Source organism: Mycteria americana, chromosome 5, assembly GCF_035582795.1.
Source record: "Mycteria americana isolate JAX WOST 10 ecotype Jacksonville Zoo and Gardens chromosome 5, USCA_MyAme_1.0, whole genome shotgun sequence".
Taxonomy (NCBI): Eukaryota; Metazoa; Chordata; class Aves; order Ciconiiformes; family Ciconiidae; genus Mycteria; species Mycteria americana.
Genome location: NC_134369.1, coordinates 62,891,259 through 62,918,867, shown reverse-complemented (window position 1 = coordinate 62,918,867; position 27,609 = coordinate 62,891,259). Strand labels below are relative to the sequence as shown.

The 27,609-nt window shown below is 36.7% G+C and overlaps 1 protein-coding gene across 7 annotated transcripts in view; it reads left to right on the top strand.

Annotated features, from left to right (window-relative positions):
• The window catches only part of PPP1R13B (protein phosphatase 1 regulatory subunit 13B), a 73,922-nt gene that overhangs the window by 40,306 nt on the left and 6,007 nt on the right, over positions 1-27,609 (top strand). For 4 of the 7 annotated variants that reach the window (XM_075503688.1, XM_075503682.1, XM_075503689.1 and 1 more), the window contains exons 5-12: positions 15,749-15,850; positions 16,812-16,986; positions 17,384-17,580; positions 19,449-19,613; positions 20,443-20,623; positions 22,347-22,502; positions 25,737-25,906; positions 26,765-27,266. In XM_075503688.1, the coding sequence (XP_075359803.1) occupies positions 15,749-15,850; positions 16,812-16,986; positions 17,384-17,580; positions 19,449-19,613; positions 20,443-20,623; positions 22,347-22,502; positions 25,737-25,906; positions 26,765-27,266 (1,648 nt within the window). The remainder of the gene's footprint in view (positions 1-15,748; positions 15,851-16,811; positions 16,987-17,383; positions 17,581-19,448; positions 19,614-20,442; positions 20,624-22,346; positions 22,503-25,736; positions 25,907-26,764; positions 27,267-27,609) is intronic. The other 3 variants (XM_075503683.1, XM_075503685.1, XM_075503684.1) reach the window with 3 other exon arrangements.

Below are 27,609 nucleotides of genomic sequence, written 5' to 3'. Positions count from 1 at the left end.
GGGGTCAGTGATAGACAGGAGAGGGACTGGGAGCCACCCGTCGTGGTGCAGCTGCCAGTCATCAGTAGGAAAAGTGGATCAGAGATGTATACTTAAAGGAAGTCCCAGAAAGAGGACTGACCAGATGATGACAGTTGTCCAGATGAAAAGGTAATCGGATAACAGAGAAATTTCTTGGAGATGAGAAAACAAAAAAGGAGATACAGTTCAGGAGGAAAAAAGGGTGGGGCTCAGGAACATGATGGACGTAAAGTGTATTGGACTGAATAGAAGTAGATTAGTGTAATGAAAACAGGCTGTATACGAAGACAATACTCGTCTGCTCTAGTTGCTTGATTTGAATTATTTTTCTACTTGGTAATTTACTTGGGAAGAATAAAATGTCAGTTTCTGGTCTAACTTATTTTTGCTCTTTCTGATACTAAAATTGCTCCCCTGATTTTGAGAGACTGATATCAATAAGCTTTTTTCTTGATAGATATTGACTGAAGCCTTTGCCAAGAAATACAAAGTGGAACCTGATTTTATTTCTCACTGTGAAATTTGTGTTAGCTTTAGTGTAAAAGAAACTCATGTAGAGGAGGAAAACTTCACCATCATCGCAAACTGGAGAATCACACTCCTGTAAATTTTCTTAGTCTTGAAGCTGTGACCAGTAGATAAAGTTGAGGATTAAAATTTTGTGCTGATTAGATAACAGAACTGAGCTTTGCTATTACTGTTAAAAGTGGCTCAAATCAGGCTTTTAGCAAAAAAATTACAGCAAGTAGTCCAACTGTTTTAGATTCAGGAGACTCTTATACTTTCATGCTGGGGGAATTGCTTAGGGAAATTCCATTAACAGGTAGGTTAAAACTTCTACATATAAGTACATGCAAAGCAGTTTTTTATAGTACAGATTTAACTTAAGAGAGCGTATGGTTGCTGACGGAGAGTAGGTAGCCATCTGATGCAGTCAGTCTTTGTATCCTATTCCATCATGGCAGTAGTAAAGCTACACTGCTTTTGAGTTCCTGTGATGTGACTTGTCAAATTTTAGGCTTAGAGTTTAGATAGCTTTACATGTGGTGCCAAAATCTTTGAGTAGAATCGTATGTTGTTCATTAGTTTTAACCATTTGATCCATACAGGTGTGACTAGGTAAAAAGTCATTAAACGTCTAATATACCTTTTGTCATATTTTTGTTATGACAATTAAAATTTTTTTAAATGTGTTCTAACAAGTGTCTGATAAAGAATTTTCAAAGATGGCTGAATGGTTTTACAAGTATACTTGCACAGGCAAAATACTTCTAGGTTTCCTTAGCCTGTCAGGCAAAGATATGACAAAATCTAATTGTGAGGGAAAAGGCAAACAAGTTAAATTTTTAACACAAGTAGTAACCTTAAGAGAAGAGAAATACATTATATGTACTGCTTGGAGTTTCTCATTTGAAATGTTGAAGAATAAAGAGCTTAGTCTGGAATAGTTGTTGTTCTTCAAACCTGAGCTGCAAATTCAATTTAATATAAGACTGTAAGTATTAAGTACTTTCTGTTTGTAACATGCAACAATGTACTTGGAAGAGGCTGCCATTCACATAAGACAGGTTTTAATCAAATTTGTTTAAAACAAACAAGTAACTATGTCAGTCTTGGAAATCTAGCTTCTTTCAGGGGTCTCATGGCAAAGTCTAAGCAAATAATTCCATTAAAAGATGATAAAATTTAGGCAAAAGGAATTCTAACAGTTTGCAGAGAAAAAATTTTTTTCTGAAAAAATTTTCTTTCAGGCTTCCTGGAACATTTTGACCATGTAAAAAACCTGGTAATTAAATCAGATCCAAGTTTTCCCAGTTTTCTGCTGCAACTTTGTCTGTTGCTTTTGTTAAGGAGACAAAAATGATGGTATCTGCCACTTTTACAGTCAAAGGTGTTCCCTCGTCTAAGACATACATTCCTAAAATTATTTTTACCTGTCAGAGAGGGGAGCCTTGCTGCCCCTGCAGCAGCCTTCTGCACCATGAGACTTCTAGTTCAAGCCCTGGGTCAGCTTAATAGAGTTTGGATTCTCCTCAGACTGATACAGTTCTTCGTTAAGTCTGTCTGAAGCATTTTCCAGACAGCTGGCAGTATCTTGCTCTTCAAAAAATAGAAAAACTAATTGAACTAAAGGACTTAAGGGGAAAAAAATTAAATTAGGAAGTAAAAAAGAAAAATTACAGTCTAAAGCTAATTTTAATGCATACAAATAGCTTTTGAATTCTTGCTGGACTAGAAATCCCAGTCTGTTTACACCTCAGTAAAGGATAGTTATGTAGGGTAACAACAAGACTATGTGATCTCATAGGAAGAACTTCTATGAAACTGTAGGGGATCCTGACCTCATACCTCACTCTGAGGCCTCTTGTAAACTTTTTAGGCAGAATCACATCATTCTTGGATTTGGAATGTCATGAAGAGTGTTTTCACAGAATCACAGAATCGTATAGGTTGGAAAAGACCTTTAAGATCATTGAGTCCAACCATAAATCTAACACTACCAAAACCACCACTACACCATGTGTCTAAGCACCTCATCCAAACGTCTTTTAAATACCTCCAGGGGTGGTGACTCCACCACTTCCCTGGGCAGCCTGTTCCAATGCTTGATAACCCTTTCAGGGAAGTAAAATTTCCTAATATCCAGTCTAAACCTCCCCTGGTGCAACTTAAGGCCATTTCCTCTTGTCCTATCACTTCTTACCTGGGAGAAGAGACCGACCCCCACCTCTCTACAACCTCCTTTCAGGTAGTTGTAGAGAGCAATAAGGTCTCCCCTCAGCCTCCTTTTCTCCAGGCTAAACAATCCCAGCTCCCTCAGCCGCTCCTCATCAGACTTGTGCTCCAGACCCTTCACCAGCTTCGTTGCCCTTCTCTGGACTCGCTCCAGCACCTCAATGTCTCTCTTGTAGTGAGGGGCCCAAAACTGAACACAGTATTCGAGGTGCGGCCTCACCAGTGCCGAGTACAGGGGCACGATCACTTCCCTAGTCCTGCTGGCCACGCTATTTTTGATACAAGCCAGGATGCCATTGGCTTTCTTGGCCACCTGGGCACACTGCTGGCTCATATTCAGCCGGCTGTCAACCAACACCCCCAGGTCCTTTTCTGCCTGGCAGCTTTCCAGCCACTCTTCCCCAAGCCTGTAGCGTTGCATGGGGTTGTTGTGACCCAAGTGCAGGACCTTGCACTTGGCCTTGTTAAACCTCATACAATTGACCTCGGCCCATCGATCCAGCCTGTCCAGGTCCCTCTGCAGAGCCTTCCTACCCTCCAGCAGATCAACACTCCCACACAACTTGGGGTCATCTGCAAACTTACTGAGGGTGCGCTTGATCCCTTCATCCAGATCATTGATAAAGATGTTAAACAGAACTGGCCCCAACACAGAGCCCTGGGGAACACCGCTTGTGACCGGCCGCCAACTGGAGTAAACTCCATTCACCACCACTCTTTGGGCCCGGCCATCCAGCCAGTTCTTTACCCAGCGAAATGTTTTGACATGTCCTGTGCAATCTCAAATATATTTCAATTCATAAGGGACAAAGTTACTAGATACTTACATTTTATGAAAATAATTTGATAAGTTTCATCACACTTATTCTGTGATCATTTTCCTGTTATAATTTTAATTATGATGGCATTAGTTTATGACTAATATTACCTCTTAATATCTGACTTCATTTGTTTTGAGGAGTCTAAAGATAGTTTGACTAATTGGGAACAGGAAACACTCTTGGAACCCACTTGGAGCATTTGCGAAAGGACTGTTTTCCTCCATGTCTTCTCCATGTGTTTACATAATTTTTAATCTCTGTCACTCTAGATCCCAAATATCTACCTAGATGGCTATGGATATGAGAGATACTCACTTACGGTATACAGACTTGTAGTATACAGACACTTATACACACTCACTTGTATACAGACTTTGTAGTTCTGCTGTTCTGGGCAGCAAAGATAGTTCTGCTCAACAAGTTACAGGGAACAGAGATGTACTTTTCAACAACCAACAGGTGGCTTCCCATTTTGCAGAGGAGGAAAGACTTAAACTGCACCATTTACTCAATCTACACCTTTAGTTCCCACTTTTACAGGTCTGACTTTGCTTTTCCTCAGGCATGGCTTTGCAGTTTTACAGCAATACTTAGTTGCACATGTCCATGGAAGAGGGAGGATGAGAAGTCCTGTCTGCTTGTTTGTTTAACCTCTAACTATGGTACTTATTTTCATATATTTGTATTGTGAACATGGAGCAATACAATTCACTCTTTTCCCTAGATTTCTAAGTAAATGAAGCATGTGGAGAATTGCCTCCAGTTGTCACTGCACATAAGAGATCCTGAGTTGCTTGGCCCTTATATAAAAGTAGAATAGTTTAGAATAAATGAGTGCTTCAGCTGACGCATAACATTATACACATTAGCTCATAAAGTAAATGTTACTTAAAGAGTTCATTTGTTATTTTTCATAAAGTATTGCTGTGCTTTCACAGTCCTTACACCAGCGCTGCAAACTTCAGTGCCTTTTGTCACAGTTGTATCCTTTTGCAGTGAAATTGGTATCATTTTTAGTTAAGCCAAATATTTTAATATTAGGTTATTGTAAGGAAGATGGGACTTGTCCTTTCCTTTATTTCTGTAGTTCCTTACAGGAGACAGATTATGAAATTCACTGTGTCAATGCAGAGCTGTAAGGGCTTAATTGTGAAAGCTTGAGAGTTTAGACTGCCCCTCTGTCTCTCTGAGCAGCTTTCAGTTCTGAGCAGGAGACTCTTCTGGTACTTACAAGGCAAACTATTCCTTTTCAGGCCACCTTTAGAATTCTCTCTTTTATGTAGCTGTGTCACCTGCATATTAGTGTTTCCTCTCCTCACTTCCACAGTTTCTGTGTTTTTTCTTGTGCAGTGCTGCTGTGGCCTCCTTTCTCTGACATACCTTTCCATGTTCACTGACTTGTTCATTTAGTTTCCTGTCCATCTAGCCTTTGGACACCTAGCATACCTATTTCCCACCCATGTGTTTTTCCCAGGCAAGTGAACCTTTCCATTTCTCTATTGTCTCCACAGCTGCCTCCAGATCCAATTGTTGTTAGGTTTGTTCCCCCTGCAGTCTTCCTCAGATCAAAGCAGAGAAAATGAAAGTCCCTCTGGCTAATTTAGGAGCAAGGGAGTTGAACTTGTTTTTCTTCTCTTATTCCTACTGGATGATCTTACTCTACAGCTCATACCTTTTCTTGCTTGCTAAAAATAAGCCTGTTCTTTATGCAGCTGGAATATTCACTGTATTGTGCTTGGACATACAGTTCTTCAGTGTCCTTATGGAGACCCATTTGGCTGGATCTCTTGTGTAAGTGCACTGAATCATGCTTGAATTACTTTCTTGAAAGTATAAAGGGAGGGTGAACTTGCATGTCATTCGTGAGTTTGACAAGGTAAACTACAGCTTTTTATGTTTTTTATCTTCTACAATATCATAATTTTTAGATACGTAAGAAATTGTTAATGGGGTTTAGTATTTTCTTTAATGTTTAATATTTAAAAATCCTTAGGTCTAGGTTTTGGCTTGCTGCAGTCTTCTCTGAGGCTTGCAGCCTCTTGATTTATGCTATTACACACATGCTTTAGCTTTATTGCTGGCTCATGTATTCAGCTTGTTGCGTGCAAGATTTAAGAAAAAGCTGAAGTATGTAGGGAAAAGCATATAGCAAACACTGGAAAGGTTATTTGCATACAACTGGTATCTATTCTGACTGTACTGTTTGCCTTTTATCTTAGGCAGTCTCTCTTAATAAAGAAACTCTTTCTTAATTTTCAGGTGGCATGGTTTTCTGTCACTTTCAACAGTAAAACTAAAAACAAAAAGTAATGATTTTCCTGATCTTTTCAGTATTCGGTTTTTGCACTGAGTTGGTAATACTACAAAAATGCAAATGGAACAAATAGTTCATGTGTTTTTAAAGCTATATTGTCTGTATTCTTATATTTTCAGTTTAACCTGATAACTGTGAAAGATATGTGTATTGCTCAACGTTTTCCATTGAATATGAAAAGTGCAATGAATCAAGCTGATTGTAGTTGACAGCTGACTTGATCTTGCCGTGATTAGGTCTTTTACTGCTGGCAAAATCCACTAGCCTCTTCCGTTAGCTGATTGTTGATGAATGCAGAGAGACAGCTTTTCATATTGATAAAGAATTTGGGGAAACCTTTATTTCATATGGAATAAGAATGAAAAATATCCTACCTCCTACTGATTGCACTGAGCCAAAAAGCCATGCAGGAATCTTAAGATGTGTACAGCTGTTGATTTGGCTTGTTCAAAGCAAACAGTTAAACAATTAGTGTAGACAGAAAATAACTGAAACATGGAGTTGAAGCATGTTGAAGCAATGCAAATGTTTACAGCCGATGGGCAGTGCTGCAAAATAAAGATGTGCTCTCTTACAATTACATGGGAAAATAGTGAACAGGTAATTAATTACTTTTCAAAATTTGTTAGTTTTACACTTTCGTGAACATGTTATTTAAATACTGTGTAGCTTTTTCACTTTAGTTTAAATGATTGTGGGTTTGATTTTCACATGACCGGAATGCAGACCAGTTTGGGTTTTGTAACTCCTTATCTCTGAATTGAAATTCTTAGTTAATCAGATTTTCTTAGATGCCTTTGCTGTCATTTTTAAGTTTTAAGACCTTATCAAAAGCTTGTTACTTCAAAATGTCATGGTCAACTTTTGCTTTTAACAATTTGGGTTTTATGGGAAGTGCAACTTGTACACTAAGTTTCACAACATATCTTGCAATTACAGGATACTTATTTTCAGTACTTTTGTGTTTTGGAAATGTTTTATTATACTGTTCTCATATAAACAATATTACAGCACAGGAAAACTTCATACTGAAACAATTACTTAAGGGAAGAATAAACGCACTATTTGATGCTAACCATGTTTTTCAGACTAATGATAAGTGCATCTTAACCATACTTAGCTATCCTGTCAGAATAAGATGTTGCTTTTCTAAGAGACCCATAAAAATATAGTTCCAAGACTATTTTTAAAGGAACTTGGACAGTGTGTTTTCAACATGTATTGTAACATGTAACATTGTCTATTACTCAAAATTACTCTGAGTAAAAGGATTGGTATTGTAAACAGGTCTGAAATTTTGTGCACAACTGATCTGTTATTTCTATAAGAATGCATAATTTCTTCTAAGATAATTTACTTTTGTTAGGAGTATGAGGTTGATATTTTGATTCAAATCAGCTACTGGGTATTTTAGCCGACACTAAAGTTTACATAAACATGCTTAAGATTTCTGTGGCTGTTAAAAGTGTCTGTAAGGACAAGGAAGAAAGTAGTATTTTAAATAAACGAGTTCCAGGTACTACTCTCCTATATTGTAGAAATTATTTATAAGCAGTTTATTTCATATGTAGCAGATGTTCAATATATGCTTAAATCCATTTCTAATTTTGAAAATCTATTTTAACGTTGTTTTGATTTTTGTTAAGATCTGCCTTTTCTTAGTTCTTCTGTGCAAAATAGAGGACAGCCTCACTTGTGAGATTTCTAAGAAAGCAATATGGGAAAACAGAAATCTGAAGTCTGTGGCTTATGCTGAATAGACTTTAAATGTTTTATTATATAGAGTGACTTATTAGCATCAGCAAGTTGGAGGAATTGCTAACAAGGTAGTGTAGTTTGAGAGATGTTAAGATTTTATCAAATATAGATAATGTGAGGTTTTTCAGCAAATTGTGATACAGTTGAAGCATGTTTATTCTAGGAAAGTGTTAATGTGTTTATTTGCACAAATAAAATAACATTTTTATTATAAATTTCTGTGTAAAGTTATCAGATTCCATTTGTCATATTAATTTCAAGATCATTTGATTATCAGGAGATAGCACATACTAGGTATATTTTCCTGTAATTCCCAATATTCTGGTTGCCTTTTCTGGGTTTAATTAGCTTGTTCATTTCCATTAAGCTAAAAAAGGCATGTGCTATTGTCATTGGATTCTTTAAAATGGATTTCTGCTATCGGCGTATTTCTGACCCAATTAAAAAAATGCAAGGCAGAGCTGTGGATAAAGCCATTAAACTGGAAATAATGTCATCCATGTTGAGATCAGCAAAACCTCTATTTTAGTTTAAATAAAAACAGGTTTTCTTTTGTCTTTTATAGTGTTATATAGTGTTTTCACAGAAGATTTTCAAGTTGTCTTTGTCGTGCATGGCACTAGGATCAGGTTTTATGGAAAATGTGGTCAAAAACTATTAGATTTCTTAAATTTGGTGATACATAGGGTCAGTATGTTTCAGAAATGTAATTAGGTCAGAATCAGTAATCTTCAGCAGATGCTCCATCCTGTGTTCTCTCATAGTCCTCAGATAGCACAAGGAGGCCACATACATTTCATATAAGACCTATTTGATACAGAACTGGTATAATAAACTCCCATAACTTCCATCTGTTTTCCCCATCACTACTGTTGTGCTGAGGACAGGTACCCAAACTGTGTGCTGGCTATTCTTATCAGCAACCTTTAAAGCTTCGTTGCCAACTGAGCTAGTTAAAGCATCCCCTAAACTATGTTACTTTGAATGAGGCTTAAGGCAGAAAAGTTACACGTGACTGATGGGCTTCTGCTGCTTGTGTCCAAGTTAGTATGGGAGAATTAGGAAATCTTTTGCTGGATTCAGCAGGCAAAGCAAGCTGTTCCTTCCTTTCCTGCTCAGGCAATTTGGTAGTTGTGCAGCCAGAGCTGTAGGTCTTCCTTTGCTGTAAATGTGGTACAGAGGAGGAAGATGCAGGGATGGCCCACTGAGGTGAGAGCTCCCTGGTTTGGGGAGGCTGAGAATTGTCAGAGCCCTGATCCCAGTCTGGAATTCACTGACTGGGGAGTGCTCCAACCTACCCCTGTTCATTTTACGCTTGTCAGTCTCCTTCATTCTGGGAAGATGTTCATTTATGTAACATACTTCACTTCCTTTGACCACATACTCGTATACCTAGTCCCAGACCTGTCAGTTCTGTGTTTGTCACGTAGCTATATAGATTTCTGGCGTTTGACAGCCCTACAAATGTAAATTTGTAGTCTGGAGTTAAGTTTTGTATTCCCTCATTTGCCCTAGGAAGGAACAGCGACTTAAAACTGCTATAGATTATGGAAAACTAAGTCTTTCAGTATGTGCAGTAAAAACAGTATTTACTTTGCATTTTTATGTAGGCATTTTAAGCCTTCTCAGGAGCAACTTGCGGTACCTTTCTGGCCTTTGCTGTCCTCTTCTATTAGGCTGGTGAAGACGAAGTTTTCTTTTTGCCATGGCAAAAGTTGTATGCCTCATTAATGAATCCCACATGGGGGAATAAATTCTTTAAATCATGAGCTCAAAGGAGTTGATTATTAGATTTTTCTCTCTTTCTGTTGCAGTTTCTGCCTCTAATTCAGTACTGATCTTGTCCTCAGTCTGTGTTTTTTGGGGGGGTTGGGGTTTTGGTTTTGTGGTGTGTGTGTCCTCCGACCGCCCCACTATCTCTAGCCTTTGATATGCTGGTGTTGTCCCAACCTTGATAAAGAGCGTTTTCTTTCACATTTATTCTGGCTGAGGATATGGTTACCTTTATCATTACAAACGTTTTATGGGAGGGGAGGCATGGAGGACTGCAGAGGATTGCTTTTTTTTTTCCCCACCTTTTTTTTTTTCTTTTTTTTTTTTTCTTTAGCTAAAAAAGGCCATTTGGCCAAAACGTTCCTTATCTGTACTACAATTTTAGAGTGGCAGCCTATGTAAAGAATGTACAGTGTAGCTGGGTTGTGGGTGGGTTATATGCTGCATTATCTTTGGTAGTTGCTCTGTATTGGCTGGTCAATAAATTAATAGGTGGTTGAAAGTAGTGGGATACAAGCAGAAAAACTTCCTGGGTAGCCCTTTTGATGGCCAGAGTCAGAACCAGCCAAGGCAGAAGCTAAGACGCAGACTTTCTCACCTCCCTGCACGCTGGTTGATTATATTTTATCTGGGTTGTGTTGGACCGTGGCAATTGGTGGTTTAACCTCAGAATCATCTCTGACTGTGACAAGAGAGAAGGGTGGACCGAAGTACTAAAAGAGAAGTGGTAAATGAGGGAGTAAGGATAGAGGTGATGGAGGTGAGCGATAGGAAGAAGACTAGAAAATATGTGAGAGAGAGTTCATTGTACGTGATTCACTGTACAAGAATACACATAGGAGAAGGTGGAGCTTGGCCAGTTTCAGGAGGCTTGAGGTGCTTGAACCCTACGCTTTCTAGTGCTGGGCGTTGGGAAGGGAACTGAAGAATTGTGTGGGAGATGGGTGTGAACACCTATCTTAAAAAGAGGGAAGGAATAGATAAGGGAAGCTAATGACATGGTGGCTATTGCAAACCTAGAAAAAGATATGAAGAGATAGCGTGCAGGAAATGATTCGTAAATTCTTCTACTGCTCTGGTTTTCTTTTTCAATTAATTGGTTACATTATGCTTTACACTGGCTATTTGAGTGGCTAGGTGTTGCTGAACCTAAACATGAGATTGCCAGTCATTATGGTGGCCTGAAAAGCTTTTCAATATTTGTTGTTTTCCTTTAAAGCTCTTATTTCTGAAATCATAACAGTCTCAGGTGTGGGTTTAGTATATGTTTCATTATTATTTTAAAAGTAACTTTCTGTTCTTACTAGTGCAAACTTAGAAAATGATCCAAAATAAGTATCTTCATGGCTTAGACATGGAGGCAAAGAAATGCATAAAATCAAACCGTATCCTAATTATAATCTTTTTAAAAAGAATCTATTTCAAAAGATTAGTCTCTTGGGGTTTTTAATATTGAGATAATTAGATTCCTCTTAAAAGATAGTTTTCTGATGGGAGTAAAGGCAAAAAACCACTGGAATCTGCCCTTATTGCTTACATGTCTTGGCTACAGTATATTTTGCTTGTCAAAGAAATATTTTGAGTTCAGGTGCAATTTTTCATTACTGTTGTGGGTTGCCAATGAGTAAGCCATTTCATAATAGCTCAGAAGCATGTAGACTGAGGACTTTGTGATGACAGACAGAACAGCATAGTGTGAGGGCAGAAAGGAAGGAAGGAGGAACAAGAAAATGAATTTTCAGAGTGACAAGACTAATGTGTAGAATTAAATATTAAAGGAGGTTCCTTTTCTTAATTAAATGCCTAAGGTATGACTTGTTTTGAGGCAGCTTGTAAACTGGTTCCCAAACTATTTAATTACTACTGTACCATTCATCTCACCTGTCTCAAAAATATTAATCATCAAATGGTAAAATATTAGTCTGTAGTAGGAGGGTAATGTCAGAAGCTGAAACTCCAGTTCATTACAAATTCTGTCTCTCATCATGACCTTTTAAAGTGCATGCTAAACAAAATAAATACAATTTTTTTAAGATTCTTGTCAATATCAAGAAATTAGGGAATATAGGTGTAAAGTATTCTTGTCTGTATGAGACATACATAATACTTCCTGAGTGCCTAATAATGCAGTGTTTGTTCTATAGCATTTTATTTATGAGTTCATCTCTATGTGTAACTGCTTCTGTGAATCAATGAAAATAAATTTACAATTCAGCAGAACTGTCTGCTTTGATGTATCACCATGTAGCAAATGAATCTGTGGAATCTGGAGGAGTAGATATTTGTGGTGGCTTTTTAGTACCTCCTTCAGAAGGCAGTTCTGCAGGAGGTAGGTTTCTCTGGCTCCAGGAGAAAGGAGGAGGTCTGGACCTTAAATGCGATAGGCTCATATTTGTTATGAGAGGTGAGTGACTTCATGGACGAAATTGTAATAACTCGTATGAACAGCACAAACCTAAGAATCTGAGAAACCAACAACCTCATTAAAGAACTGAGAAAATATAGTGTGCTCTTTGCCTTGCATAACCTGAGGTTCTGAAGAAGGACCGAGACTGACTTTTTTCAGTGGTGGTGTTTGCATACAGGTTATTACAAGCAGACTCAACTAATATGAAATGCTCTAAACGAATTGATTCAACTAGATCTCGGCAAGAGAAGGATTCAGTGTTTTTTGTGCTGTTTCAAAAACAATGCTGTCCTGTTTTGGAGACCTGAAATCAGCAACAGTCTATCTGAAAATAATTTATCTGATGTTGAAGAGGAATTCTGCTTGGTCTGTTTACTGCTTTTGCCATGTGGATGAAAAAGAACAAACTGCGAGTGAAGTTACAGGTTTAAAACTTTGTTTCCTCAGCTTCCTCTTCTTTTCTTTCCTAAGTATAGTGTGGTTATTTTAAGTGAAAGGGACACTTATTGGTATTCAGTGAGGTAAACATTAAAAGATTTCTCATAGAGCATTTATATTTAAATGGTTAATTATCACTGTTTCCCATGTTCTTGTGCTTTGCCATGTATGAAAGGTTTTTAGACATTTCACTTTCTAAATGGAACATTTTACAATAGTTAATAGCTTCTTTAAGGAGAAGCTAATATTTGCATTCATCTTATAATTAATCTTCTATACTTTACATAATACAAAATAATGCAGTACTTTTTTCAGGCATTATAAGACACACTTTCAAATATGCTTATTTAAAGCAGTAAAAATTCTGAGCTTTTGGATCAAACTGGGTTTTTGTTTCTGGTGCTTTTACAAACCAGTTTCTTATTGTTGTTGTGCATTCCAGGTTACATTTTTCATTTAGGAAATCTGTAATTTTCACTCGGTGAAATGGCTTTTTTACCTTGAAATATACACAACCCCTACACAGATACCACTTTTTGAGTCTGGATATATTTTCAACAAGATTTCGTAGCAGAATAAAACATCTCTCTTTCTCGGACAGTGTTATACTGAAAATTACTGCTGGAAATAGAATGAGCTATCAATGTTGTTAACTTAAACTGATGATCAAAGCAGAAAGGAAGGAAGCATTGGGAAGACTTTGCATAGTCTGATGCAAGTTGTATATTTTTGAAACAGAGCATATGTGTATTGAGAAAATACTATCAATTCACACCCCCCACCTTTTTTACTTTTAAAATCGGTGATCCAGGGGGAAGCCCTAAAGCCATTCTGAGCCACTTTTAAGAATTGCCTACAGAGTCCAGCAGAAGCAGATGTAGAGGTTTAGGTTTTTCTGGCAGAAGGTCATGCCAAAGGAAGTCAGCAGAGCCTGAACATGTTCTGGGAGCAGAGTCTGGTTTTTCTATGTTATTTTCTTGTCTCAAGTGAGCACATTTTGGTTTGTGGATGGCACTTGGAAAAGCTTCCCTACTTTCTTACCCCATTAGTGCCTTTCAGTCTGTAATTAATAATAAAATGTCTCTCTTTGATTTATTAGCTGGTGGCCACAAGTGCATACAAGTTATTTGGCCTTACAGAATATTGTGAAGGACTCTTGTCTATCATAAGTCATGCTAATAAAAAAAGTACACACTACTAAGTTCAATCTTTTTTTTTTTTTAATTACTGTGTTTACTAACAAAGTGTTGAAATAGAGAATTAGTCTTTTGGGTGGATTTTACCTTTTGTTCTAGTTCCACTATTCTATATAGCTATAACTGTAAATAAATACATAGGGGTTTTTTTAACCACTTCTCTACCATAAATAGTTTTCATTATTGTTGACTAGTAAGAGGAGTTTCAGTTGTAGTATCCAGTAAGAATTATAATTTCACTCCATAATTTATTCAATAGGAAATATTCAAAGAGGGACAATAACTTTCTCTAAAAATTTTAGGCTGACATCTCTATATCATGTTTATATCATGCAGCAACTTCAAAAGTTAGTTTTCCAAATCTGGCTCATTTTAGTGACTGACCTTGAGGTGCATATCTTACCTGAATAATTGTGTGCAGAAACATGAAATATTAATTGGAGTTCAAGTAGCCAAAAAAAAAAAAAAAATCAGTTAAGACAAATACTATTTCCCTTTCCTGACTGAAGCTTAAAGAAACAGTTCTGTATTATGCATTGATTGTGGAGAACTGACAGTTACTTAAGTAGGAATTTGATGTAGGAATATGAAACAAGCCATTCAAAGTGGCTGAGATACTTCGGTATCAACAAGATGTTAGAGATGTTACTTTTCTTAGAGTGAAGTACAAGTATTGCAGGGGACATGTCAGACAAGATCACTGCAGAACTGCATTGGAAGTCAGTAGCGTGGGCCCAGAACAGCAGAGCAGCTAAGTCGGCTTTCCTCTGGGATCAGGTTTGATCAGATCCACAATCTGATGCTTGATTGATTGGGGTGAGGAGGTGTTTGGGGGTTTTGTTTTGTTTTGTTTTTTAATGTGCATCTTTAAAATGTTTAGACCTCATTCCATTTTGAAAACATTAATTTGAAAGAGAGTTTATTATTATATATTATAAATATATCCAAAACTTCTAATTTTCTTTTCTTTTTCAGCAGTATTGGCTATATTGAGGATAGGAAATGATGTAATTTTAATTTGTTCTACTAATAGTGTAGTCATGTAGTTTGGTGAAAATACTACATTGTTTATTGAATTATTACAATGCAGTAATCCAGCTTTTTTACATTGATCCAATAAATGGACTGAATTACATGTAAATATCTTGAAACAGATGTTGGGCTATTCTGAACTTTCTAGCTTTCCAGCATAATTTTTCAAAGGCTGGTATGCTCTTTCTGTGCAAATTCTAAAGTTGTGGTTAAATTGCAATTCTAAGGTTGTGGGTTTTGGTTTTCTGAGTAGCGAAGCAGGTATTGGGCAAGTGTCAGCTTCTGGAATTTGTCTTGTTACACTGCACTTTCCTTCTTGTGATTGCATAGCAAAAAACGTGGTTGAATTGAAGTAATTTAATGTATAATTTCAATTATATGTGTTGATAGAACTATGAATATACTGAAACAATGCATTCATTTTTAAAAACACATAGTATTTGGTCTCGCACATTGTCACAGCATAACATAAATTTTAAATAATTTTCAGTAATTGCCTTTCTACCCCAATTTTGTAAATGATTTGTTAGTTTTGGAATGCAAAAGGAGTGATAAAGCCCCACTAATGTCTTGTCTTTTCATTCGAAGTTTGCTCAGTAATAGCCACTTACTTATCCAAAGGGGATCAACTTTACTTTGCTTCACTTTGTACAGATCATTTTTCACAGATTCTTACCTTAAATGCTCCAATCTGCCAGGAAATTTCACCATCTTTGGATGTGAGCTTAGTGACAGCCTTTATCTAAGCCTTTATCTAAGGGTTCTCATGTGGTCTTGTCCTGCGCTAGGTAAATAACGCTAATCACCAGGTAAAGCTGCCATGGCAGTTAAAATGAAAGCCTTAGGAAAGAAAAGAAGCTTCAGATTCCAATTACTGCTTAAAATACTTGCTTGTATGCGTGTTATCACATGTGCCGTACCAGTACTGTGTACTAATTCTACAGTACATGTGAACAGAGCAGTGTTAAATGTAGTATAAGGGCTTTTTTCTCTTGTTTGTTTTGTCTCTTAGTGTTTTCCTCTTTCATCTGCTTTTCCCTGTTTTGCTTTTTCTGTCCCTGGTATGTGCGTGGTCTGTGTCCTTTCATTCTGCTCTGAGGTTCCTTACTCTTTCATAGGTATCTATCGTTATTCTTCCTCTGAGGACTGGGGAGGAGGCTTTAGCCTTCCTTTGAGGAGTGAGGATTTAGCTTCTATAGTCAGAACACTTAATATATATCAACACATTAATGTAACATTTTGTCTTCTGCAGGTTGGGAATCCACGTGTTGAGCTCACTCTTTCTGAACTTCAAGATATGGCTGCCCGACAACAGCAGCAGATTGAAAGTCAACAGCAAATGTTGGTTGCTAAGGTAATAATTATATACAGATCATAATAATACAAATTTCCTTCAACATACGCAAACATAAGTTTCATGGATGCAGAAAAACACACTAATTCATTCTAGATAAGCTCAAGAAAGAACTCGAGAAATCCATTGTTTTGCCAAGTTATGTGTCGTTATAAAAATATTGCTAGGCTTTAATTGTCTCTTTTGTGAGGCCCACTTCACGATCTGTGATAGACCAGGCTTGACTCTCTGTTCATCTTTAGTAGGTCATTCACTCCAGTGTAGTAATAGCAGTGTGAGATGAGAGTATGCCCGCTTCGTATCTATTCCTATATTACATTTCCAAAGTCTCTGAGATTAAGAATCTAAGTATGTTTTCAGAGTGGGGAGTGGGTTTAATGTTTTTGACATTGTTGTAGGTGTTATACAGTAGGTACTGGATGCTTGGAGTACTTGGGAATCAACCTATCAATTCTGTTGTTCTTTTTTGATGGAAATAATGTAGAAAAAGAAACATTTTCCTCGTGTGCCTAGTGTTACTTAGAACTGGAACATTATCTTACAGTAGGTCAGCTTGTTTAAAATGGTCTGTTAGACATATTTTGTCTTCTTTGGGAAGCTGGATGACAGCGTTGGAAGTTCATTTTGCAACAGCAGGAAAAGTATGAATAGTAGCAGAAAACAAATGCCAGAGGAAGCTTCACAGATGTGTTTGAATGAGTGTTCAGGCTAGGATTGTATTTGCACATATATGTAGATTTTGTATTTGGTCTAAAAAATCTTGAATCTCTGCTCTAAAACAGATTTGTTCAATTAATGTTAAGTTTTTCTAGGAGGACTGATAGGTATTTTAACTAGATACAACTTTTTCTGATTTCTGGAAATAAACCACTGATCATAGTGATGTGTTTTTCGAAGTTAACTTGTTTTTTAAAAATAAATGGGTAACAGGTACCTCTTGTCTAAAAACTCATTTTGTCAGGAACAACGTTTGCGTTATCTGAAGCAGCAAGAACGTCGTCAGCAGCAGTCTGTTTCTGAGAGTGAAAAGCTTCAAAAACTTAAAGAACGTGTTGAAACCCAGGAGACAAAGCTGAAAAAGATCCGTGCCATGAGAGGACAAGTGGACTACAGCAAGATCATGAATGGCAATCTATGTATGTGGAATTTTTAAGTAATTTATTTAATTTAATTTACTATTCACTGCATGACTGGCAAATAATGCTATATTGTTAGTCAATATAGCATTGAAGGAGGATTTCAGACAGAATGTTTTTTGTCTTACAGAGGGTCCTGTGTTTCTATGAAATTTATATATGACGTAACTTTTTGGTTTATATAGTCAGGCATAAAGTCAGAATAAGTGTACTCTATAACTATTAGGAAATACTATGACTGTTAGCAAATTCCCAACACATAAATATTTTCTATGTGCATGCATATACTAGATTTAAAACTAGTGTGTTGTATTTATCAATACCTGTAGAATTAAAACAATTAACAACTTCTGCTTTACTTAATTGTTTTTTGTTATTTTTATCTTGTTAAATTTAGCAACTGAAATTGAGCATATAAGTGCCATGTTCCAGGAAAAGCAGCAGGAGCTACAGGCTGCAGTGTTAAAAGTGGATCAACTTACTCAGCAACTGGAGGATTTAAGGAAAGGGAAACTGAATGGGTTTCAGTCTTACAATGGACAAATGACAGGACCTGCAGCAGTAGAATTAAAAAAGTTGTATCAAGAGCTACAGGTAAGTAATGGAGAGATGCTATTTGGATGATAGCTGTAGATTTTAAAAAGCTGTATTACTGCTCTTATGGGTGGCCATTTGGGTCTGTGACATCTTATAAAACTGGTGTATAGGAATGCTGTTAATGTGTGAGGTTGTAGTTAGCATATAACCCTCTTTAAAACCTATTTTTATTGTTGCTTATACACATAATGATACAAAGCATGCAAGTGTTCTGAAGGGCATTTCTCAGCCCCTAATACTGAAATACTGAAGATTCACATAGTCTAGTGTTTGTTTTAATTGCTCTTAAAAAAAAAAAAAATCTTAAAAATTCATTTCAGTACTTTTCTATTTTGCAAAGAACTGGGTGTAGCAAGCTCACTTAGATGCCATCTTAACTTGGAGACATGACTGGACAGTGAATGAAATAATATTTAAATATTTTGTGAAAATATAGCTATAATGTCTGGTGTAAATAAACAAAATACATAGGAATTAAATAACACATTTTAACAGAATCATCACAAATATAAGTTGCACTGTATTCACTGCACTATAGCTGCAGTATATTCACACAGTATTCCCTGTATCACTATCTTGTATCTTCCTCCAAGAAGATTGTTACATCTAAAGTGTAGTTCTCACAAAAGTAATTAAATATTCCATTTACATTGAAATGTTGTCCAATTTTTATGTTTAGAAGTTATGGAATACTTAATCATGTGCCAATGTGTCAGGATTTGAGGGCTTTTTTATTTACTTGTACTTTATTGTGATCAAGGCAACAGCTCTAATATATATTTAATATTTCAAAATTAATTTAAATTTCAAAATTAGTCTCACTCATTTCTTTACATGAACAAATACAACATACAAATTAATCCATCACATGTTTTAATGAATTAGGAATAAGGGTCCCCTTTCCCCATTTATACAAGGCATATAGAATCATAGAACAGAATCCTGGAATAGTTTGGATTGGAAGGGACCTTTAAAGGTCATCTAGGCCAAACCCCCCTGCAATGAGCAGGGACATCTTCAACTAGATCAGGTATCTATCTACTTTTGTAGTATTTCTAAGTGCAAAGATGCTCAACAGATGAAGATTTCTCTCTTGTGCTTCACAATGATCCCATATATGTTTATCAAGACTTAAATTTGCCTCAGGTTTTTTTTTTTGCATGTAACACTACCATGAAAATTGGAACACTGAGACAATACTGTCAGAGTTATTGAAGGTATGAAAAAATGCCAATGGGAAAGCAAGAGAAATAATTATAAAGACTGTCTTGGTTGATTTAAACCATAAAGGTAATCCATCCCCTAATCTTACTGGAAACCTGCTGTGAAGGTTTCAGTTTAATCCCCATGTAGAGAGGAAAATCTGTGCCCAGTCCCTGCATTAGCAGTTCAGTTAACCTCCCATCCAGACATCGAGTTTTATGCAGAACTGGAAACAGAATCAATAGCATAATTTCTATTACAAGTTTTTTATCACTTAGTTTTCACGATATTCAAACTGTCTTGGTGGTTAAACATAACTTTAACAAACATATTCTGTGACTTAATTTTTCACAGTGTAATTCAGTTCTGAAATGTCTTCATGCCTAATTCTTCAATCGATTTGCTATAAATGGGATGCAGTCTACGTGTATTTAATAGGTATCTACTAGTTTATTAGGACATTCTTTTGCTGCTTGCTTTTAGAGTTGTTCATGGTTGCAAATGCTAATTTGACAGGCTGTGTGGAAGTGTAACATTAGAGACGTCAGAACATAGCCGATCCAAGTTGCTTTGGGTTTTTTAACACTGTATTAAAAAAGAACTTGACAACAGACAAAATGAAGTAACTGTCCTAACAAGTGCGCTTTTTTTTTTTTTTTAAGATTCGTAACAGGCTTAACCAGGAGCAGAACTCCAAGCTTCAGCAGCAGAAAGAACTCTTAAACAAACGTAATATGGAGGTGGCTATGATGGACAAGCGAATCAATGAGCTGCGTGAACGACTATACAAGAAAAAAGTTGAGGCACGTCAAAAAGAAAACATTCCTGTAAGATAAACTGTTAAAAGGGCCACACTTTAGTTTATCAAGAGGCTATAAAAACTACACAGAATCTCACTTTTTCCCAGCTGAGTAATACATTTACATCTAAAGAACCTATTTTAAAAGTAGCAGGCTTCTTAAAACTATTTTACGGTTTTGCATAGGTATCAGAAAACTGTTAGAATGTGTTTCCTTTTATTTTTCTTTATGGCCCAGACCTTACTATATTAAAAATTATAGTAGTTTATATTTCTAGGAAGGAAAGTGTGATTATGGGCTGTGTTTCAAAGCATGAGAGCATAAAAGGTTTGGTTTTTATAAAATATTGATCTTCCAATACAGAAAATTGATAAAAATATAAATGGTCTGGTAAAGTTAGTCTTAATAATTGTCTGGAACTTTGAAAAGAAATCAGTTGCACAGTAGACCATTTGTCTAAGGAGTAGAGAGATAAATTCTGGATTCCCGTATGTATTCCTAGCTGGAGGTATTGCTTTTAAAAAAACCCAAAACATATTTGATCATTTAAGAACTCATTTTAGCCCATTTGTCTAAGAAAGGCACAATGAGAGAGACCTTATACAGATAAAGGTTTCTACAAGAAATGTATGTGCTGTGGCTGAGAAATTTAATTTTTGAGGTGTTGACTTCAGAGAATAAAATTTGTCTACTTTTGGGGGCGGGGGGGAGTAGAAGCATGGAGTATGGTAACTCAATTATTAAGGTTTCTTAGCTACAGTGCATGGTTCTAGATAATTAAATTTAGACCTCCTGTCCATACACAAATGCCTAGATTAAATGGAAGTTCACATTTCAATTTGTTTCCTTTCTTTAGTTGAATCGTATTAATGGAACTTCATCACCCCAGTCATCCTTGAATGCTTCAGGAAGGGTGGCAGCAGTAGGACCTTACATCCAAGTTCCAAGTGCTGGCACTTACTCTGTACCAGTAGATCCAGTTAAACCACAGTCTCTCACCATTGCTTCTAGCTCAACACATGGAAGATCAAAATCCGGTAAGCACTTAAGTGTGGTGTTTATTAATACACATCGTTTGAAAAGGAGTAATCTTAGGAGATCCCGTGTTGGCATAATGTCTGTAGTGGAAAAGGCAAGTTTTAGATGTCTTGATACTACTCTGTGAATTGGACATTAGTCATTTGATATGAAGCATTTTTGCCTCTTTCCATGAATTCTTCTTAGGAGACTGAGTGTTTTCCTTGAAATTTTACTAGCTGGTACACCGCTAAAACACATGTTCCTTCACAGATTCTATGTTCTTTCTTTAATAGCTTTTCAATTAGTTTGTGTGTTTGAATATAATAATGAAATCAACTTTGTGGCAAACTATATTATAAACAACTATTAACAGTATGTTGCTTTTTGTCAAGTAAAACAAAGTTAGTGAACAAGTAAAAATAATATCACTTCTCAGAAAGAAACTAAATAGGAAATGGAAAAAAACTATGGGAGGTTTTTGTTCTAACTGAGATAAGAGAATTTGTGGTGCTTGAAGCATTTCTGAAATGGAATAACCTTAGCATTGATGCTGTTTACTTGTTTCTGCCTTCATTAGTGAAGGAGCTCTCCCTCCAGACTACTCCCCAGAATTCAATTTCCAAATTGGCTCCCAGGTCTCCCATAATTAATAATAACATCTACATTATACTTTTTTTTTTTTTTTTTTTTTTTTTAAATTTACATTGGTAACTGAAGGAAGCAGGTCATGACATTTGTGCCTGAAGTTCTCATTCTGGCAACGTTCACCTCTCTGCTCACATCTTAGCAAAATCAGAATTCTTAAGAAATGGTTAGCTAGGAAAACGCGCGTAATACAAATAAAAATGCACGATCCCATGGGTCTAACCACAGGACTTAGTTTACCTGGTCTCCTACGAGACATCTAAAAATGAGATAAACAATGACCACTAGAGCAAAGCTTCTGCAATATTCACATACATTCCAGTACTTAAAACTGAATACTCCAGCAAAGCTTGCAGCATGCTTCCAAATGGGGAGGAAGAGATGGAGGGATGACAGTCTGAACATCTCTGTAGGAAAGAATGACAGAAATGCCCTCCCTAGAAATCCCAAGGACAGGAAGTGAAACTATCCAAACAGAACTTAAAAAAAACCCAGTCTTTTTTCCATTGATACTAGTGATTTAACAACACCTGCAATTTAATTCAGAGGCTGTACAAACCTCATCACTGTGGTTTTATGGAAAAGTCTTAACAATATGGAATGACTTAATTGCAGGGTGAAGTGACAGATTTTTGCAACATTTTTGTTTTCAGACATGTGGATTCCTCTTCCACATATGGGAAAGGACAGCTCATAACTTTTAAGTTCACCAACCAAAAATAAGTCACTATTTTTTAAATATCAACCTCAGAAGATATACATACCCGCTTCTAGACCTACCTCAGGAGGCTACAAGATCTCTGAATGATAACTTTTTGATTTTATAAAAGTAATTCTTCTACCTGAGGACTGACTTTGTGTTTATTACTCTGAATGTACTTGAATAAAGTCCTATAAGACAGATTTATGTAAGGAGAAACTTATATGCTCCCAGGAAGAAAAGAAATTGAGAAATTTTTTTCAACTGTCATGCTTTTATTTCTCATTATCTGAGTGTTCCTGTTCTAATTTCTCCATTGTCATTGTTATAATTTTCCCACCACTTTTTTTCTTTCTTTTTCTGTGTAACTGGATCTGCCTTGGTGTGTCCGGTAGAGACAGACTGTGGGTGTGTGAAAAAATCTCCAGACACCTGGAAGGTTTCTGATTTAGACATAATAGTGGATCCTATTCTGTCACCTCCCACTTCTCTTCAGTCTGCTGTTCACAATGTCATCCGCCTGGCACCTACTCTCTTTGACACCCAGCACTGTGAGTCCATGGAAGATCTCTGGCTAGCTAAGAACTCAGTTTTTAATATGGTCATCTGAGCTCTTGCATACAGATGCATATTAAACAGCATCTTTAGAACTTGTGTTGTGGTCTGGCATGCAGAAGATGCTGTTGAAATGTAAAATTGTTGAGAAGTTGCTTTTCATCTTTGAAGGAAATAGACTTGCAGTAAATTCATCCCTGGAATACTGGAGTAGTGTACTAGGGATGAGTTTTCTTCACTGAAAAACCTTGAAATTTTCTAATTGTTACTAGAAAATTCATGGTAATCACCAAAGCATGTTTTAGTCTATCTCAGATTAGATAGATGTATTACATACAGGTTTAGCTTGAGTTACTTTGTGGGAAATTTTGAGTTTCCATGTTGCACTGGCCCCAGAGTTGGGATAAAAACTCACTCTGTCCAAGTCAATAGCAAGAATCTTGCTGACTTCCATTGGATAAAAATGTTATACTTGGTTTGCACTTCAGTTGCCATAGTAAGTATCCTGGATCCAGACCTACAAAAATTTTAGGTAAAATCAGAGAAAATGCACAAAACCTTTTGTGTCTGCATGTCACAGTCTTATTTACGTAAATACAAAATGGACTGGTGGGAGTTGAAATACACTGGGTGTTAGGTAGTCTTAAAAGCAGCAGACAAGAGGGGTACATTTGGAGGCAAAAATGAAGCCAGTTGGCTGAAATGGCTACCGGGTGGCTGAGGGCAGGAGCTAGTGAGGGCTTGTCAGAAGGGCGTTGCCATCAGATGGGCAAGAGTGCCTGGGACCTGTTCAGTCTAACCAAAGATAGCAGAAGGCAGGTGCTGTTCAGTTGCCTCCTCTCAGCACCTATCCTGCAGCCTCTGGTGCCATACGCTGCAGCTGCAGATTGCAACAGCAGCTTAGTTCAGTGCATGAGGTTCAGCTTGGGGTGTGGGAGTACGTGAGAGGTGCACTCATAAAAATGCATGGTAGTTGGCAAGTCTGCCAGATTGTAATATGAAGGACATGAAGGTGGGAACAGTTACATTCTGATGTTTATCTAAGTAGAATGAAACAGAGAAGTTAGAGAGGAAAGAGTCTGAATTTACTTCCAGTTTGTTACACAGAATTTGGGGATGAACATGCTAATATTTGGAATTCGAAGGATTACAAAAAGTTTTTGTATAACTATCTTTCTAATAGAAGAGTGTGGGCGTGTATTTGCAGGTAAGATAATTAAATTATTTGGGATTTTTGCTGTTGTTTCTGTAAGTGCTTTCTTAATAGCTAAACTTATGGCTTAAGATGCTTTCATGTTTACTGTGAATCATTTATAACACCTTTTACTGATCTTCAAAACAAAAGTTTTACTGAACCATAACCTTACTGGAGTTATGGAACATCCTGTGTATTTTGTACAGTAAATGTTAATTCAATGGAAAATTTTCCATTATTTAGGGTCAAGGTGTTTAGACTTTGGTCGATTTGGTCTTGCTCTTGATAACCAGATGATTAAAAACAAAACCAAACAAAAACCCCAACATGTCCAGTTCTGGAATGTTGCCAATACTAAAGCTGGGCCTCAATACTTGACTTCCTGGCAGTTTGCAAGTCTGAAAAGTGATTTCTGGACTATATACTGTATTCTCAGTGTAAAAATATGCAAGTGTTAACCCTGTTTAAATGACCAACCACAAAAATACTGTTGCTCCAAAGTAATTATCTCTCAGAATTCAAACACAGTTGATCTGAATTTGAAAGTAAATACAATATAGTGTATGTAATATTAAGGAATGATCTGCACATATAATTAAAAAATAATTAGTATGGTAGCTTAAATGCAGAGGTGTAACTTTGTTTGTTTGTTTGTTTACTTAAAAGTGATATGATTTTAACAAGCCCATAAATAGGTTTATGAGCTAATAGAGTGAATTTGCACTCACACAGTGAAAACACTGGGTGGTCACTGTCAAGAAATCTTCAGGTTGTCATATGCGGGGGGAGGGATACTCAATAAAGAGGATAAGGCTTATGGGTAGAAAGTAGAGTGGTGATGTTAAATTCGCTGTAGCTAGAATGTTCCTATGCAGCTTATTCTTAGACTATCCACTATACTAGACAAGGATGGCAAGGAATTCTAGAAATAGCCTTGCTGATTCTCTTTTCTAGAGGCTTAAAACTGAAATGAAATTGGAAATGTTGCCATCAAATACCTGATTTTCATTTCATGTTGTCTTACTGTGGAGTCCAGAAATCTCAGTAAATCTCCACACACACACAAACGCCCCTCCATTTTAGTTGTCATCCTCTAGTGAAGTTAGTTACATGTTACATGTCATCTTTACTGATGCTAAGTGCTCCAGTAAGGGAATTACAGGCAATAGGGAAGGAGAAATGATCTCTGGTCTCCTTAGACTAAGAGAAACATGAAGTTTAATCTTTTAAAGGCAAATCAAAGCCTTAGGATCCAACCAGGGGTCTATTTAGTTACTATAAACCAGATCTAATTATCAGGCTACTTAAACTCTCGCTTAGTTAGAGAACAGAAACTAAATAGTCTCATGCAGTTAATAAAGTAACATATCAATGCATCTAGGACTTCATTAAGGATTTGTTGCCTCAGTTTATGTACAGCTATGCATGATCTTATGCTAATCTTTAAAATTAAATCTCTGTGGCAATTCTAATCAGGTGAGTGTGTTGAGGAAAAACCAAAAGGTAAGTTAACTGCCACTTCCCGCAAAGGAATGTATGCTTTTGTTCCACCCCATTGTTGAAATGAGTTTTTCCATCCTGTTATGAGTGAATGAATCTAGTAACCATAGTTTAAATTTGGAGTAAGTCCACTCAGAGCTTACGTAGACTTAACATTTAGCATAATTTGACACTGTCTCTGCATGGTACCAAAAGGAATATGTTGATGAAGTGTTTCTGTAAGGATTTTTGTTCTGAACTTGTTTGCCTCCTAATAGTAGATTATGCAACGCTGAAACCAAAATTGTAACCATCTTTTTTTCTATAGAAATTTTCAATGCAGTTTGAATGTCAAAGGGTAATGAACAGCATATTATGTGCAGTGATTGGGCTTTCAGTATTGATTTCTGAATCAAACATCAATAGTAATCTATCTCATTTCTGGAATCAAATTAATCCTGTTGCAATCTAAGCTATTTAATTTCCCACGTTGTTTTGCTTGTTTACAATGGTGGTGTGGATTATCCTAAATATGTTATTTTTGTCTGTTTTGAAGCTAATGATGGAAATTGGCCAATACTTAAACAGAGCTCAACCCCTGTGGTAAAACCTCCTCAGATCTCCAACACAGACTGGAAAGAATCAAGCATGGATACTGCTTTAAAACAAGGAACTATATCTAGCCAGCCTTTGCCAACTTCAGTATTAGGAAGTACTGATAAACTGGTGGGTTTCATCTGTGATATATTTATAGATCCGTTTTGCTGAAATTATGAACCTTTGGCTTCCATACCCGAACTCACTTCAGTTACATACATGTTCAGTTTCCCTGCTGATGATTATTTTAAAAGTCAGAAAGAAAATTACCTTTGTATTCCTCCTGTTCTGTTCTTATCACATTAATTTTTTTTTTCCCAACTTCAGTAGTTCATATTCCTTCCTGTTCTTTTACATATCCAGTCTCCCCTTTTCTCTCCCTTTGCTTCTCCTAATCATCTCCCCCACCCTCCTATTTTTCTAATTCAAATCTTCATTACTGTTTTTCCTTGGTGTAGATTATCACTTTTTCAATGTGCTCTTTTTCTCACAAAAAGCTCACAAAAGAAGTTATTAAATCCATCCTTGAGTGGGTCCACTGGTGTTGTCTGTCTGCACTGTTGTCTAGTACTTTATTAATTCTTTAAGACTGCAATCTTTAAAGAATAAGGACCTTGTCTTTAAATAGTTTTGGTGAACTCTGTTATCACACTATACATTATCAAATACATTATCAACTCCATACTGAGATCCAGAACCTAGAACAAGTTATTCAGGCTTTGAAAGTATGCACATAGTTTTGGATTCGTATTAATGTCTTATAGCTGAAGATGCCTTTAAACAGTGGCCTCTGTCTGATGTATGATGAGGTCTTGTGATAAATTCAGGTAGAATCATATCTAGTGATTAAGGAATAAAAATTGTTTATATTGACTCCATTGCTGTCACACAAGATTATTAGTATGTTTTGTGGAATAAGGAATATTCTTGCTCACAAGTTATTTTATTTAACTAAATGGTATATACTTTTTTATTGTTCTTGCATAGGGCCTTGACCTGGGGAAGGTGCCACCAACAATTCCTGGTGTAAGCAAGCAGTTGCCTCAAAACTATGGGACCTATCCAAGTCCAGTTCCCTTAGGAACAGGTTCTACAAATTCTCTAGAAAGAAGGAAGGACGGCAGTCTGCCCAGACCTGGCACCAGTATAACAAATCGGCAAAGACCTGTTCCACTTCCGCCGCCAAGCAACGTACATCAGCCCAGTTCTTCACAACAGATTCAACAGAGAATTTCTGTACCTCCCAGCCCTACGTATCAACCTTCTGGTCCCCCCTTGTTTCCAGGAGGAGATGGCAGGCCAGAACTCCCTTTAACTGTGGCGATCAGACCTTTTCTAGCTGATAAAGGGTCAAGACCTCAGTCTCCCAGAAAAGGGCCACAGACAGTGAACTCCAGTTCTATCTACTCAATGTATCTTCAGCAAGCAACACCACCAAAGAATTATCAACAAGCTGTATACAATACCTTAAATAAGTCAGTAAAAGCAGGTAGAATATATTTTGCTTTGTTTTTTCCTTTGAAATAGACTGTTAAGATCTAAATATTGGGCTTAGTTTACTTTCCATAACAGTTTGAAAAATTTGTCTAAATCTGTGAGAAGAGGAAAGATATTTTTATGTATGCAGCATGCCAGAAAAATGATCCCATATATTTTTGGGGTGATAAATAAGTATACATTCCATTACTTTTTGTTTAAAACAAGATGCAATTAGAACAATACAGTCTGGATACTCTACCGATACTTGCAGAAACAAGTTGAAAAAACAGTGTCTAGAAAGGAGAGTTTTTCTCCTCTTACTGTTTCCTCCTGAAAGAGGGAAAACATTCCAG